Source organism: Neolamprologus brichardi, chromosome 4 (assembly GCF_056152115.1).
Source record: "Neolamprologus brichardi isolate AB-2024 chromosome 4, ASM5615211v1, whole genome shotgun sequence".
Lineage (NCBI taxonomy): Eukaryota > Metazoa > Chordata > Actinopteri > Cichliformes > Cichlidae > Neolamprologus > Neolamprologus brichardi.
In genome coordinates this window covers 17506126-17522960 of record NC_142107.1, presented here as the reverse complement: position 1 = coordinate 17522960, position 16835 = coordinate 17506126, and the positions used below count along the sequence as shown (strand labels likewise).

The 16835-nt window shown below is 38.4% G+C and overlaps 2 protein-coding genes across 2 annotated transcripts; both read left to right on the top strand.

Annotated features, from left to right (window-relative positions):
• The first annotated feature begins 11109 nt into the window (after positions 1-11109).
• Positions 11110-13561, top strand: LOC102780137 (uncharacterized). Its single transcript, XM_006798224.3, has 4 exons — positions 11110-11253; positions 11475-11671; positions 11955-12063; positions 13053-13561. Exons 3-4 carry the CDS (start codon positions 11960-11962, stop codon positions 13480-13482), a joined length of 534 nt encoding a protein of 177 aa, XP_006798287.2. The 5' UTR covers positions 11110-11253; positions 11475-11671; positions 11955-11959; the 3' UTR covers positions 13483-13561.
• Positions 13562-13706: 145 nt separating this feature from the next.
• apnl (actinoporin-like protein) lies at positions 13707-16028 on the top strand. The gene is made up of 3 exons (XM_006798223.3): positions 13707-14444; positions 14904-15034; positions 15139-16028. Exons 2-3 carry the CDS (start codon positions 14931-14933, stop codon positions 15593-15595), a joined length of 561 nt encoding a protein of 186 aa, XP_006798286.1. The 5' UTR covers positions 13707-14444; positions 14904-14930; the 3' UTR covers positions 15596-16028.
• Positions 16029-16835: the final 807 nt, after the last annotated feature.

Sequence of the window (16835 nt, the reverse complement as noted above, 5' to 3'; positions counted from 1 at the left end):
AGTAGAGTTAGACCCACTCGCTTTATCAAAGCCACAAAAGGGAAAGGGTTAAGAGAAATAGCCATGGAAACACTGAGGAAAAGCCATCCATTGCTTTTTGCCCTTTTAAATTGTCAAGTAATGATTTAGGATAAGGTAGGGTACTGGACACATTCTCTTACAGCTAGGTCCTATCACCTCAGGAAGAGGCAAAATAAGACAGCTGGGAATTGGGAGGAGAACGCAGAGGAGGGGTTGTGGGCAGAGTGTGGGAATACAAGGGGGGAAAAAAATAAATCCATATCTGTGCCTGGATGCATCTGTCCAGCCTGTCACTCTGAATTCATCGTCAGTCAAAAGCAAAATGTCACACCTTTCATCTGTTCACCCTGAGCTGCGGACTTTTAATTGCTTGGGTTGAACATAGTGAGATCGAAGTGAGGCAGCAGCGGGGATGAGAGCGAGGTTTACCAGGAGCAGGAGGGCCAGGTGAGGGGCGATGGCAGCCAGCAACAAGACAAGAAAGCAATAAAACTGATAAATGATGCCAAGACACACAGATACTGAGACCCACCACCACCACCCGCTCTTCTCTCACAGCAGCCCTTCTCACAAGCACACCTCTCCAGTACCAGCTGCACCTATAACACCACCTACCCACCCTAACACCCACCATCCCTCCGTCTCCTCTAGAGAACTGGACAGCTCTTATTGAGCACTCGTCTGTTTACAGATCAACGCTTCCCATCGGGTTTTGGATCAATAGGATTATATTTCTTATAAAGCAGGATGGAACAGAGGAAGGTGGGGGTGGCAGGAAGGACGGCACAGAGTTGTGGGCATATGAGTGAAAGGGAAAGGCTCAAGCTGTCAGAGATACTGCATGAGCACAGCTTGTAGATGCAGTGGCAGAGCCACAATTTGGGGAAATGGTAGGGTTTAGGGGCGAATGGAGGTGGGTAGGGAGGGGGGTTACTGAAGAAAAGCCAATACCTACAGATGGGATAGAGGATGGGGAGCTTATTGATCTCCTGTCTGTCTTTTCTTCAGAAGATCAGTGGCAAACAGAGGCCCTGGTGTTTATCATTTAGTCAATGCAAGGATGAGGACACTCTGCCTGAGGATATGGAAATGGATGGCAAACTTTACAATACGGCATGCATTTGTGATGCAGATGTTTTTCCAAAATGTCTTTGAAACATAATATGAGTGCACAGGGTGAAGGTCAAGGTGGTTTACTTCTTTTCAGAAACAGCAACAGCATTTGGTATTCATGTTTGTTAAGTAGAAGGAATGTAGCAGAATGCTCAGTAAGGAAAACACATTTGTTTTCATTTTTGTCTTTTGATGTGCTTTTTTGGGGGGGTGGGGGGGCTTCTCTGAGTGGTTTGTGATTGAAATGAGTATCTGTTTGTGTTGTTCACGGTGTATGTTTCTGTGTGTATGTCTATCAGTATTGAAATCTATTCATGGGTGAGTGTAAGTACATAAAGCATGCTCTCCAGCTAAAATTAAATCAAGCCAAATGTTTAATTTCCAAGAAGACAATTGATACATGGGTCAAATGTAGAGATTTGAATGCCAAAATGAGATGGAAAGAGGTTTTTTGAACAATGAATGATGAATATGGTGAATATATTTACATATTTTGAGTGATCAAATGCTGGAGTTTCAAACGTTTAAGATTACTCAAGTGCTATTTTGGTAAATGCATTAAATTTGCACAGAGCTTTCGGATGGAAAGTGAGATACAGAGAAACGAAGCTCTTAATTACTGGCAGCTCCCCAGAACCAGTTTAGTTCTTGCCTGGCTTTTAGTCATTTTGATGTATATTGTCTAAACCTGCTTCTGAGCTGTGTTTTCGCTTCCTTGTCCCCAAAAGGTGACACAAATGTATTCCTATTCCACACAGTGCTATTGATTTTTCTTAGGTGGGGGAATTAATCCGCGCTGAGCGCAAATCATCTTTGAAGCTGGCATTTATTCCCACTCTCACCTCCTGTGCAACACCCTGGATGTGTTTTATCGCGTGGTAATTTGCGCGGGTTGATGCACTGGCATGCTCTGTCAACTTAAAGCCCCGATCTTCAGTCTTGCCCTCTTGAAAACACACACCAGCCTACATAAACATGCGTACTTACTCTCATGCATGCGCAAACGCTAACACACATACAGATTAATGTCAAGGTCTTTCCTATTTAGAATTCTAAAACATTATACATGCAGATTAAAACCACATTTCCTCATGCAACTACTCTGCTGTGGGATGTTCTGTGGGCCTGTCCCTTTTATTTCCTCCCCTCTCTCAAAGTGGCACCAAATGTAATCCTCCTTAATGGATGTGTAATATTTACACTTATACCATAATCGCTTAAACATTCATTTACAGGGCCATATTTGGTTGTTCGTGGCCCTGACAGCCTATTCATCAAAAAGTAAATGTGCAGAACCTCGCGCCCCCTGCAGCAATCAATCAATATGCTCTTCTCCCGGCTACCATCAGTGCAGATACGTCTCAGGCCAAAATTAATCACTGTGAAGTTTGCATAATCCCCCCTCCAGTTCCCCTCAAGCCATTACCTCACGTTTGAGAACCTTTACCTTTGAAGACCATTTTGATGACTGAAGGGATTAATCAGAATCTCCCATTCTCAAAACAGATGAAATTGTAAGAGTTTATGCAGTGAATGACATGATATATAAAAAGGGGGCATTTATATTCAGCGATTGAATCTGTAGCTTAACTGATTGTCTGAAGTTTCATTCTGAGAAAGTGTGCATGTTTTACATCACAAAGGTCTCAGCCTTCCTCTTTTGAATTATGGAAATTGGGAAATGACTGAAAAGTATTCTGATTTTTATAAATGTTTCTTCATCAGATTGCCTGCTGGTACAAAAGATTTGCACAGAAAAACAAGGACAAATAATTTGATGTTTCTGTTTCCTTGTTTCGAATGTCATGAGAATCTTACAAAAGATTGCTTTTTCACCTTCTTTTTTTAATTTTAGGCAGCCTCTACAACAAAAATGTTTGATCTCGAAATGAAAGTTAAACTATCAACGTGTGTTGTCGACACAATAAATATATGACCTTACAACATTTAATTCTGCTCCCACATGAAACAAAGCACTAAATATAAATCTTTTGTTGACGACTGTTTAAAAATCTGACTGCTTCAAAATAGTGTACAAGATGAATAACCAGCAGAAAAACTATTTCATGGATTCTGACCCAGTTTAATCACGCAGCTTTAGCCTGATTAGCCAGATGACAAATAGGTGGCAGCAGAAATGATATCAGGTTAACACCAACAACAAAATAATTGTATAGTACCATATGACTTTACTTACAAAATGCAAAAAAAGGAAATCTCCTATAACTCAACCTGTATAGTGCAGGGGTCTATATACCAAGGCTATATCCCTGTATGTTAATCTCTCTGATTGATGCTATATAATGTAAGATATAATGCTATATCTTACAAAACATAAAGAAATACGGAGACTTCAGGTTAAACCATCTTTAAATTCCTCTGTATTGTCTGTTTGGCAACTCCAAATGCAAAGACATAGAGATGATGAGAGAGTCTATAAATATACATGTGCAAAACAACACAAAAAAGAACAATTACACAGTTATTGATGGTCATATATTCTCATATATGCCTAATTTACACAATATTGATGTTTAAATGGATATCAAAAATCCATGGATACCATCACACCTCAAAGCAGATACTAAGCATTTATTAATGAACTTGTCAACAGCAGTAATACTTACAGAAATTAATATCTTTTATAACCGCTTAAGATGTCTTGATAGCTTCTGGATGAGGGTGGTTACATCCTTCAAATGATAATCCACTCCCTATCAATGATAACACAGGTGCTAAAAGTAAAGTGTATTTTAACTATTACTGATAAATATCCGGATCACACAATATTACAAAATTTAATGGTGACTGAGTATGTTATGTTTGCCTCAGACCTGGAACAACACTATGATTTAATGCAGCATTTCCCAAAATAAACACTGCGGTGATTTGCCCTTTTCATTTGGTCCCATCTGGTGCTGTATGTTTGCATAGATTTGTAGAATCAGAGCTTGAGCTCTCAAAAAATCTTTAATGTCCTCTCAGGTTTGTGTCTTCAAAAAGATAACGTTATGCAAATTCATGAGAAATAATATCAGTAGAAGATAGAAGAAGTATATGTATATGTATATGTATTGGAACAGTATATTAATTTCCTCTCTTACATTGCAGACAGTGATGTGGTTTCATATTAGTGCACTTAAAGTGATACATAAATATAAGAAATGTGAGGAGCAAAAAAAAGTGACAGCCCGTGGGCTGAAAGTGATTCATTAAAGAGGAAAACACTTTTTTTTATACATGTGGTAGCTTAGGGTGGACACTGTTTTATAAAGTGAGTGGTCCTTAAAGTGGCAATAAGCACTTCATCAAGCAAACAGTTATCATCAGTTATAACAGCAGACATAAAGAGATTAAGACAGAACCAAATTGTTCCCTGAAGAGGGAGAAATGTCACTAATGTTACACATCATTAGAGCTGCAAAGTATAGGCTGTGCTGAATAAGGGGATGGAACGTGAATATGCTCATAACTCATAAGACATTAGTGTTTAACTGAAGCAAAACTGGTCATATTTTGTTACTTTTCAATTACTACATAAAACATTTAAATCTTCTATATAATGAATGATCACAATAAATCGTGGACAATGCTTTGTTTCTCAGTGATCAAAGAGCAAGAATGTAAGCACCCTTGCATGTTGCAGTGTTACACCGATGCTCAAATCTACAGTCACACAAATCTAAAATCGGTCTGGCACACCTGCCAGTCGCAGCAGCAGAGGAGCAATTTACAATGATTTTTGTTTTCACACATCCTAAGTGGCCAATTCTGCATCCCAGAGCTCAATAATGTTGATGTCACATTTGGAAGTGGAAGAGTGATTCTGGGAAGAGGTCAGGACAAAACCAGACATCAAGCAAGTCATAGCTTTGAGTCTGAAAATGGACATAAAACACACAGTCGTGTTTTAGAAGGAAAATTAGGGGGCATATACTTTAATTTACTTATTAGACTCTCCTGACACAGGTGACTGAAGAAGTCTGTCCTTCTGCTAATTTTAAGGGTTTCCTCATTCTTCTAATCAGTCATGAAAATTTCTGGCAATTGCACCTGATCAGACGACTAATATCACATAATACATTAGGAAGCCTGTGGAAGTTTCACATCTGTACACAGAATATTACATTCACAGTTTTTTTTTTATTAATGATATATTGATGTTGTCATAGAAACAGTTGTTCAGCCACATACTTGCCCCTGTGCATTCATTTTACTGTATACTGAATTCTCATCTCGTTTTAGACTGGCTAGTCCGCACATGCCCACCCGGCTGAGTTCCTGTCTCGGTTGGCAGACGTCAGATGTTCATCACCTGGGTGATGTTCATCCCCGAGGATTATGTTACAAAATCCTTGAACCTATGGCAACTGATTTTTTGTCTATATTGCATCTTACATATACTGACTGTATTGTTGCTGCTGACTGCTTAACACTTCTGACAAAACTATGATTGAGTCAAAACTTAATTTAACCAAGGACTATTTGCTTGAGCTGAGAAAAAAAACCTAAACAAACAAACAAAAAAAACATCAATGGTAAAGTGCCAAGAACTTCAGTTACTTAATTGACCATTTAAGGTTGGCTACAAAAGCAAATGAACCCTATGGAATTAGCCAATATGCCAATGTATCCCTGTGTTAGGATACTGCATGTTTGTTACCATATATGGATGAAGGGTGCTGTCTTTTAATTTATCACCTAATGCTAGCGAGCTTGGTTAGCAACCTGTATTCATAAAGTCATATCATCATCATTTGCTAAGTAACTGACTAATAAAACACTATATTTTAATTCACCAAAAGTGGAGTACAAATTTCTTGGTCTATATCACACAGGAAGTTGTAACATTAGTCAGCTAATCCATTAAACATCCTCCAAAAGGCGCCAACAGCACACACGGTGAAGAGCATCAGTGTAATGGCTCAGAGTTGCACAGATGACTACTAGCAGACGCTGATGGACTCCAGCTGCCTGTGTCAGGACACCTGTCAATTAATGAGGCCACACTGCTAACGCACCTCCAAGTTGATGAGTTATAAAATAAAAATTAACATCTAAACATAATTATGATCAAGAGGGAAACTATCAAGCATCACTTTTTTTGTAAACCATTTTTCCTACCATGCTGTTAATATGTATTTTAATACTGTAAAATTAGGCATTGTAACATGTGCTTCTTCTGGAATTAACTCCCTTTTTAATCCTCAAGTGGCCATTAGAGGATCTGCACTTCTGCTAGTCCATGGAGCCTTAATTCTTTCAGCCTCAGAGGTCGCCCTGTGCTCAATCCACATAGACTTGTAAATTGAAATTACTAATTTCAAAAAATAATAAAAATAAAAATAAAAACTTAACAGAATTAAAAGTTCTAATGCAAAATAAATCATCTATTTCTGGATGCTGGAGGTATGAGTGTAACTGTTTTGGCTGGCCTATGTGGCAAAGAGCTTTGCTTTCTCTGTGCCCATCCAAGAGTTTTATGTTGTTGCATCATCAGTCAGCAGATATGTGCGTCTAAACAATGTACCTTTACAGCTTATGAGGCAACTTGCTAACAAGCTGATAAGTTAGAACGCCACCCTCTCATGCAGGCATAGCAACGTCTTCTTCATCTTCTTTTAAATGTCATATCTGGTAAGTCTTGCAGTCAGAATCAGCATCTGAATGGACTGTTGTGCCAAACAAATTAAATTTTCCAAGATGAGCTATATAGTCTCTCTATAGGCTCCTCTTGTTTGTTTTTTTGTTTTAATTCAATTTTCTTGTCTTTATTTATTTATCTATATCTTTTATTATTTACAAGTCCATGTGTAATATGGCAATAGTAAACAAAAAGGGAGAGAAAATAAGTGAAAAGATGCAGAAAACAAGCAGCACTTGACATGGTAACTTCCCGGCTCTAAAACAAATTTAACAGGACAGTGGCCAAAATCCCAGCACTGAGCTTCAGAATTAAGAGTAAAACCCAATGTCTGATATCGCAGCAGCTACAGCTTTGTTTTCTAGTTATGATCCTAACATGTTGTACACAGATGCAGAGCATTTTGAGAAAACACATATAAACATGGAAATTACAGCAAAACTTGTACACCATTTTCAGCTTGAATGTACCCCTGCTGTCAAAAGACACGAGTCAGTCTTTGTTTGATTTAGTCATACGGAGGTCTAAAATGATTACATTTACATTGCAGTTGAAATGTTCTTGTCATCTCTGGCACACAGATTGTTGCACTTTTGACCCAAATAGAGGGCTGGGGAACAGGAAATTGTTGCAGCTTGTTGCCTCCTTTGTGCCATGCACTTCACTCAGTTTGCCTCATAAACACTAAATAAGTACAAAATAGAGCAGTTATGCGACAGGAACTGATGCTTTTGAATAGACTTTGTACTTACCTCAGTTTACTTGACGTTTTCCAAATACTTGTCATGTTCCTGGGTCTGTTAACCCAGCGTTTTAAGTTTTAGTTTATTTGGATGTTGTTTATGTTTAAGTTCATTAGATTAGTGAAGTTCATTTGGTTATTAGACTCCTTGTGTTTTCTTCCCCTCTATTTAAGTTTCCCTCACCCTTTGTGTTTCATGCTGCGTGTCTTATGTTATCAAGTTTGTATTATCATGTCTGTCCCATGTTTCCTGTTTTATTTTGAAGGAGTCGTGTGTTCTTTGTTCATTGTATTTAGTTTCACTTCCCTTGTCCTGTCATTAGGCTCATGTCAGTCAGCTGTCCCTCCATGTGTTCCCACTTCCCCTAATCACCTCCTGTGTATTTAAGTCCTCTGTTTTCAGTGTGTCATTGTCAGGTCGTCTGTTGTCCACGCCATGTTTCCTATGCCATGCTTCCAAGTTTCTTGTCTAGGTCTTTCTTATTGTTTGTTTAGATTTCCCAGTTTAGGTTTGTGTTAATTTTTCTTCAGTTTGCCTTGCCCTTTGTTTGTACCTTTTTTACCAGCCATATTAAACGGCTCGCTTTTTGTTAACATTTCAAGTTCTGTTCCCTGTTCCTTGGAGTCTGCGTTTTGGGTCCTTTTGTCAACCCCTACAGTCTGCCCTCGCCAGACTGTGACAATACTGCATTGTACACTGGTACAAAAAGGAAGCAAAAGTGGAGCTACTTGGTATAATTAGTGCCACAATACTCAATTATCATTATTATAAGGTATTTACCTTACAATATAAACCACCCTGAGGCAACTGCTTTTATTTGATTTGATTTGATTTGGCGCTATATAAAAAAAAAAAAAAAAAAAGTTAAATTGAGCGGAATTAGAACTCTAACAGTTCATCAACCAAACTTTTCAACAATTCATGATGTCATCTGATGCTTTTTTGTGTTGTTATTTTTTAATTGTGTATTTTATTTTATTCTAATGTGTTTTCTTTATTCCAGAGTTCAGCACTTTCGTCAGTGGTTTTCTGTTGGCTTAGCTTGGCACCCATTAAAATCACATAAAAATCTGAAAGTCGCTTTTTGTTATGATCCCCGCTTTATTTGACACAAGTCCATAAATATTGTGCTATTGTTTGTGTGGCCGACCTATTCCTATTTTACTCTCCCAGCTTCCCACTGTAGTTGTTGCTGATTGTAGAGGTGTAGCTACCGTACTTCTAAGGTATGTAATTTCAACAAGGTGTTGATTGTGGCACAACCTTTACCGCTGTACATGATTGTGTTTCATAGCTCAGCTATTTTCAGAGCAGTAAAACTTCACTGGTGACAACATGCTGACATAACATTTCACTTTACATTTTAATCAAGGCTGAATGGTAGAAGAGTAAACAAGCGCAGAGATGGACACATAATGTTCCGGAGGACCTATTAAATGCTGTATTTGTTCAGTGTCTGCTGAGATTTTTGGATAATGATGGCTTCTGCTGCTATCTATCATCCTCCAAAATAAATGATTAATAGCATCAGTCCACTGACAGTCACTTTTCCAACATAAAACAGAGTGAAGAAGGAACGCAAGGGATGGACAAAAACATGTGTGGCGTGAGGCTGAGAGACTGCAGCCGCTATAATCAAATAAGGCTTCGTCTTCAGCATGCATTTATCTTTGTCATCATAAGACTTCCAAAGGCTCAGCAACTCATGACTACTGATGTTCTGCCTTTTGTCACATCCCCAATTGCCTTTTATTAACCATTCTCCGAAAGATAACTCGGTGTGTTTAAATTTTACAGACCTGCTCTGGATGTGATCTAAAATAGGTCATAATACAGGATAAAAGATCTCTGCCTTTAGCCTCAAAAGTGCAGCTAGGAAGAGACAGTACTTAGGGCTGTGTATTTACTTATGTGTATTGTCCTTAATGTAAATATGTAAGAAAAATTGTGTTTCTGTTCCATGTCCTGTGTACTGTTTGTTTGTATATTTGTCTTTTTGGCTGCTGTTACAACCAAATTTCCCCCTTGTGGGACAATTAAAGGATTATTCTATTCTATTCTTCTATTCTATTTACTTATTACTGGGATTTTCCTGAACAATCATTTCTAGGATTTACAGAGAATGATGCAAAAAAAAAAAGAGAGGGTAAATATCCAGTGAGCAGCAATTCTCTGGGTGAAAATGCCTTGTTGATGAAAGAGGTCAGAGGAGAAAGGCCAGTCAGTTTTTTACCTGATAGGAAGATAATGCCACACAAATAACCACTCTTTACAACCAAGGTAAGCCGAAGTCTATCTCTGAATGCACAACACACCAAATTTTGGGCTGCAGCACTTCTGTCAGCTAAGAACAGGAAACTGAGGGTACAGTTTGCAAGAGTTCATCAAATTTGGAGAGTGGATGATTGGAAAAAAGATATCTAGGCTGATGAGTTTTAATCGCTGCTGCAGCATTTGGATGGCAGGGGCAGAGTTTTGTGCAAACAACAAGAATGAACACATGAAAGCTATTATCCCTTATAACAGCCATTCAGACTGGTGGTAGCAGTGTGGAGGATATTTTAAGTCCCAAGTGAGCATTATTTAAATGTCTGAAACCAGTATTGTTGCTGACCATGTCCATCATTTTATTACTAAATATGCCTAAAATACAACAAAGTGTAACAAATGAAGAGGCCAATAAATGCATACTCCTAATAAGTGCATACTCCTTCCTAAAACAACACTTAAGATCAAATGTTTCATCTAAAACATTGAAACTGGCCTGAGGGTGGCAGCAGAGGAGAGGTCACAGAAGAGTGTTTCCCATGTATCATGGTCATTTAATAATAAATCTGCCATGTGACAATATATTACTTTAATTTGGATGAATTTGAGTTTATTTGTTGTTCTAGTGTCCAGTGTGGAAACTTCAAACATGTTACTGTGATTGGTTATATAAACTCATTACTATTGTATTCTCTTAGATTTTTAGAATTGTAAGGTATATAATATGACCACTGTTTCTTTCTTGTTTTCTTTTCACTGCTGTTGTCATGGGACATTGAAGGATATGCTAAATATATTAATGTTTGTCAGCGATTTTCTGCCACGGTCACTGGCTAATCATCAGAAAGCAAACATTAACTTGAAGAGTGTGTGTAGTGCAAATGTATTTTTGCAAATGCATGTTTGGTGCCATCTGGTGACTTCAAGCACAGGAGCTGAAGCATTTAAATCAAGGGCCGGGCATCTGATAAATGGAACACAACAGCTGCCATATTACTCGAGCTGCTTGGTGGAGTAATGAACACACCGCCAAACAAACTTATTCTGGAAGATCCCCGTGCCTTGTGAACTTATGGAAAAATATAACACTGTACTGTATTGTGTTGTGTTGTTACATAATGCAGTGCTTTTGCTAGTTACTGTACTGGAAAGAAGGAATTAACTCCTCCTCTATTCCACAGTCTGGATGGGAATTTAGTGAAACGAGCTAAAAAAAAGTGTGTAAAAACTGCTAATGATGTTTGGAGGTTACCACAGGAATGTATCACGAGTCATCACTTGCAAAAACAAGCAGCCAGTTGAGTAATCCCCAGTGACTGTAGCGTCAGTCTAAGCAAGACGGAACATGAAAATATTCCACAAGCTTTGAATAGTTTTACTAAATTCATTTTTTGGGATGGAAATGGACTCATAAAAGATGGGGAAGACTAGAAATTCTAAAATACAATCTTTTCACTAAATCTAGTAAGTATTGACATAGGTATAGAAAATAACATGTGAGATAAATTTTAATCTGCAGAGGAGTAATTTTGTAAGATTTTGCTAAAATATGCTGCATAATAGCAACCTTATTGGAATAAAATAGATATTTTGATGCTAACCATGCAGTAAAAAATTTGTACGGTAATGTTTTTAACCAGTAAAAATAGAGATTACTGCTAAATGTTGTGATCATGTAATTTTAGGTGCTTGCTTCTTTGTGAGATATGATTTCTCACAATGGATGGGGTACTTTTGTTTCACGATGGACACGCCTGTGCTTGTGTTAGCACAAGCACTGTGGAGGTGTAATCACACAAGGGAGACGCTCTCTGCAAGACCTGAGAAAAAGAAGTTGACGCTGCTGTCGACGCTGCACAACGCACATTATTTTCTCTAAAAGGTACTTAATTATGCTTACTTATAATAGGACTAGAACTTATTTCTGTCTTGGTTATCATCTGTAAAAACAACGTTTCTCTTGTTCTCGTATACTTAAGGTATACTCGTTTTCAAACACGCCTAGGTCATGTTAAGTTAATTCTTATGAGAATGTTATATTTGAGGAGAGATATAAACCAGCTTTTTGGAGGTAATTAATCTTTTCAGCAATTAAATGTGTTGCTGCTAGCTGGTGAACTGTCAGTGGGTATTGTTCTAAGCTTTCAATCCTGCTTCTCTTGCAGTCAAGATGCCAGAAACAGCTGAGGCTGTGTCAGCCACTCTCACCACCAACAGAAACTGCACTATAGAAATAACCAATGTCAGCGGTAGCTACTGCCTCATTAACCCCAAGTAAGTCTGCAAATGTCTTTGTCAGTTTAACACTTGTAAAACTGATTAATTGAGAAAATAAATGGATAGCATTTAGGGCCAGACCTGAATGGCTGAATGTTTACTTCATAAAACATAAATCAATGAATGACAGAAAAAACATTGTGATGAGCAATGGAAACTTCACAACATTATACATTAAGTTCACTAAAATGCTGCTTCTAAGCTCTTAAAAGCAACAATAAGTGACATGTCCTGCAGTTCATAATTAGATTTGGCTGCCTAGTGTTTGTGAATCACTGTTATTAAAAAAAAAAGGATAAGTTACATATATGTAAATATTATTTTCTTTTGCATAACAGCCATGTATAATTTGGGGGTCACCACAATCTCCACCATGTGTTCTTTCTAATAATTCATAAGCCTAAATTTCACAAGGAGGGCTCAATGGCACTGCAAGCAAAATGCAGTGCACCATCTATTATAACATTAATAAAATATTAGTTTTATATAGCCACCTACTGTATTTCTCAACAATGTAATATGAATTGTCCCCCCTCCAACCAAAAAAAGAAGAAAAAAATTAATAAAACACAGCAACAAAATAAATATAAACAATTCATGTCTATTGGAATCTGTGCCATCCTTCTACATTTATCTAGCTGTGGGAAGACAGGCCATATTTTGGATGGCTGGTTTTCATGTGTGACATTACTTTGCTGAGAACATCCACCTATCCATCATGCAGTGACACACACTGCCTCATTGCACATCGCATGCAGGTACACTCACTGTTGCTTAGAAGTCCACAGTAGTACTCCCAGTCACACTCCATCCATCAGCATAAGATGTTTCACCCTGGAAAGCCCAACACTCAAAAAGTAAATTGACAATCTCCACAAAAGTTACAAAAGTGTGTTTTTTTCATCAAAAGTACGAGAAGTGTGACATAAAAGTTGTTAACTGATTAGTAGTGACGGTAAGGATTTATCTCTTGCTCTAATGTGTAGGGTGTACATGAAAAGTGGCTTCTGTCAACACCCGCCCCAGCCCACGATTCGTACCACCAAGACCGAAGTGTGCTCCTTCACCAAGGATGACAACACTGCCACGGGTGCCGTCGGCATTCTAACCTACGATTTGTTCCATATGCAGAGCCGGGTTTGCGCCGAGCGCATGGCTATCATGTTCTCTGTGCCTTTTGACCACAGCCTGTATAAGAACCAGCTGGCCATGGGTATGTTTAACCAATCCTGTGCTTGTGACAAACACCTGTATGACCGGATGTATGATGGGAAGGATCTCAGCAACTTCACCCGCTCTGAGGCAAATGGCTGTGGGCTGGAGTACAAGGCGACATATGTTGACCTGAGGGCCACAATGTCTACTGTTGGAAAAGCCATGGTTAAAGTGGAGCTCTATGATAAAATGGGTCATTAGTGTGCAGTCTACTGGTGTTCTGCTTTTCTGTGTTTTCTTGTTTTTCTAGTCGCAGAAAAATAAACTTCATTTGATTTGACGACTCTTGTCATCCTAAAAAAAAAACATTTAGGAGAAGAGGAAGACTGATTTTGCTGTCATCTGTATTTTGTGTCTGCTGAAAGATATCAATATCTGACAGCCACCTCATTGATTCTCCATTAGCTTAGCTCTTGGGCTCATGTACACTGAATACTCTATTTTCGTTTATTATGGTAATAAAGCATTCAGACCCAATGCTTGTGCTACTTTGAGTGGGATATGTTTTCATTCATATGCTTTCATTATTACTGATGAACTGTAATCATTTTTTAATCTCTTATCTGGATCCGTCCAATTCTAATGAGCAACAACAGATGGAAAATCTGCATAGATGTTTTTTTAATTTCTACGAAAACAATATTGTTCTTCCTTCGCTGTTAGACTCTCCATCTTGCTTAATTGTGTGGTATTTGGAATGCAAGAGTTTCAGCAAGATACTAAGCAAAGTATCGCTCCAGAAATGTCTGTCCCAACTTGTTTGATCTGCTTTTTTTACTGTTTCACAATACAAGAGGAATGACAGTCCCAAACCACATTCATGTCTTGTTATTATGGGCTTGAAGGGCTCACCTCAGTGGTTGGGATCCAATGGGAACTTGTTGGAAACTGTTCAATTTAGCCACAGGCTAGGGTGTGGCTGTTTCATCCCACAGGGGAAAACAGTAATATTAGATCTCATAGTCTTCTTTTCGTGTGGGTCATGTGTTTGGAAAGAGGGTGTGCTATCCTGTATTTAAGCAGGGTTGTACTTCAATTGGGAGGGTTTTCTGAGTGATTAATACATCCTTGGGGGGGGGGAAAAGAAAAAGAAGAAAAAGACAAAAAAGGAAAGCAACTTTTACTGTTTTTGGACTTGAAGTACTAACAGCGCTTCTCAGCAGGTAAGTCACTTCATTTAGGGTAAATACATTTAGAACAATGACTCTCTTAGCTCTTATTATTTGTAAGATATATAGAACTTTGATGAGGCTTTTGTTTGATTTCTTTAATGTATCTGCTGATAAAATGAGTGATCATGTTCTTTCACTTTATCACTGTGTAGTACTAATTATAAAGTACTGTCACTGGAGTGGTACACTTCTTTTAAAAGACTGCAGCAATTCTATGTTCTCTTGTAAAATCTCATTAGCCTGTGAAATGCACTATTTTTACGCAGTGACAGTCGATGTGTGCTTTTGAAGGTCGGCGTAATGATATTAGAGTACATCATCAGAGACGAAGAGAAACCTGAGTTCTATATTGTTATAAGTTTATTCCTATGATTCTCACTGCAGTTAGGAGGAAATAAACATCCAGGTTACAGGTATGAGCTGGTTGACATTTAAATTATTTTTTATTAGATCAACAGAGCTCGCAGCCACTGCAACATGACAGAGACAGCTGAAGCTGTAGCTGCTGACGTGAGCAGCAAAAGAAGTGTGACCATCGAAATATCAAATCTCGCTAACAGCTACCTCCTTATTAACCCCAGGTAAGCCCAGCCCGTGTTGTGACTTTTCGGGCTTATATGAAATACATAGTAGACCAAAAAAAAAAAAAACGTTGAATGCATTTTTCTATTTGTGTACTAATTAGGGTATACCTTGAGAACGGGGAGGCATACAACCCACCGCAACCTACAGTGCGCCCTCTAAAGACAGAGGTTTGCACGTTCACCAAGTCCAGCAGCAAAGCAACAGGAGCTGTTGGTGTACTGACCTATGACCTTTTCGAGAGGTCACAGAATGACTTCGCTGAGACTGTGGCTCTCATGTTCTCCGTCCCCTGGGACTACAACCTGTACAAGAACTGGTTTGCAGTGGGCGTCTATAAAAGGGGCCGTAACTGTGACAAGGATTTGTACAAAGAAATGTACTACGAGAAGAATCAGCATGAACATGGGTTTGTCAGGGAGGAAGCCACTGGGTCAGGAATCAATTACATGGGTAACCGCCTAGATATCAGGGCCACTATGTGTCCTCTAGGCAAAGCTATCATGAAGGTAGAGGTGTGGGATAAGCTTCTTACACCCATGGGCCAGCAGGCATATTAAAGGGCCCCTTGATACCAGTATTTTTTGTCATGTTTCCTGACAGCAGAATTCATTCTCTGCCTTCTGCTTCTTCCTGGTAGACTGTTTCTAATACAGCAGGCATGCATGATTTAACAGATGTATTGTTGCTGACATGTGTCTGTATACCTGGATATTACCCTTCAGTAAATCTGCTTAAGATATGAATTTAGTTTGTTTATAAATTCACCCCCCACCCTCCCAGCCCCCCATCAGACACACACACACACTGTATAATCACAGCTTCTCTCTGTTTCAATAGCATTCAGTTTTAAAATGGAATCTTTAGAAATGGAAATCAAAGGATGACTCACCGGAGGATGAGGGCATATAGCTTAATGAAATACGCTGAAAGCTTGTCTGTATTTACCTTGACACTGTAGTCTGAGGAATAAAATAAACCTTTTTTTCTGAAGCTATTTGTGTATGACTGTCTGTTGACTGAGTTTAGAAGAAGATGCAAAGGGTTTAAAAAATGAGATTTCCAAAGCATGCGCCATGTGCTGTGTATTTATAAAGGCTTCATAAGGATCAATTTGAAGTGGAATTGATATAGACAAAAACAAAGGGTCCTATTTCTTTTTGGGTGTCCCCTCCCCACATGGCTGAATTCCACTTCATCAAAGTCTTGGTATCACTTGAAAAACAATTGTATTATTTATGAAATCTTTGCTATTGTAATAGCTATTAGCTATGTTACGGCTAAATTACAAAATTTGCTGTAAAATCAAAGCATTCAATATCTCTAAAAACATGCAACGCAAGTCTGCGTTACTGGTTAGCCAAAAAATCATTCAGTATGCACGCCAAAGTATCCCTGGGATAGATACTGTATGACTGGGTGAATGAGGCATGTTAAGTGCTTTGAATGGTCAAGTAGAGTAGAAAAGTGCTATTTTAGAACCAGTCCATTTACTGTTAATTTGCAGTAATAACTTGTAATGTAAGCTCATTACTTAATCTTTATGAAGCAGTAAACCTGAGATAACTACACCTGCTTTCTTGTGATTATCATCTTGTCAAGTTGGATGAGATTTGGGTGAAGACCCTATTTTTGTAACTTGTGATACTTACTAAAAGCTTATAACTATTTAATTGGGTAGAAATTACCATCTTGATGTGTAATGTCGTCATCAGATTTTATTTTCCAGTAATGGCACAGCCAATTCTTTGAAGAGACAGTCATTAACCTTAGGGAAATATGAGCTTGTCACAAAGAAGG

Coding starts and splice junctions, on each gene's coding strand:
- LOC102780137 (XM_006798224.3), top strand. CDS start 11,960: ATGCCAGAAACAGCTGAGGCTGTGTCAGCCACTCTCACCACCAACAGA. Junction 12,064..13,052: donor TACTGCCTCATTAACCCCAA/GTAAGTCTGCAA, acceptor TCTAATGTGTAG/GGTGTACATGAAAAGTGGCT.
- apnl (XM_006798223.3), top strand. CDS start 14,931: ATGACAGAGACAGCTGAAGCTGTAGCTGCTGACGTGAGCAGCAAAAGA. Junction 15,035..15,138: donor TACCTCCTTATTAACCCCAG/GTAAGCCCAGCC, acceptor TGTACTAATTAG/GGTATACCTTGAGAACGGGG.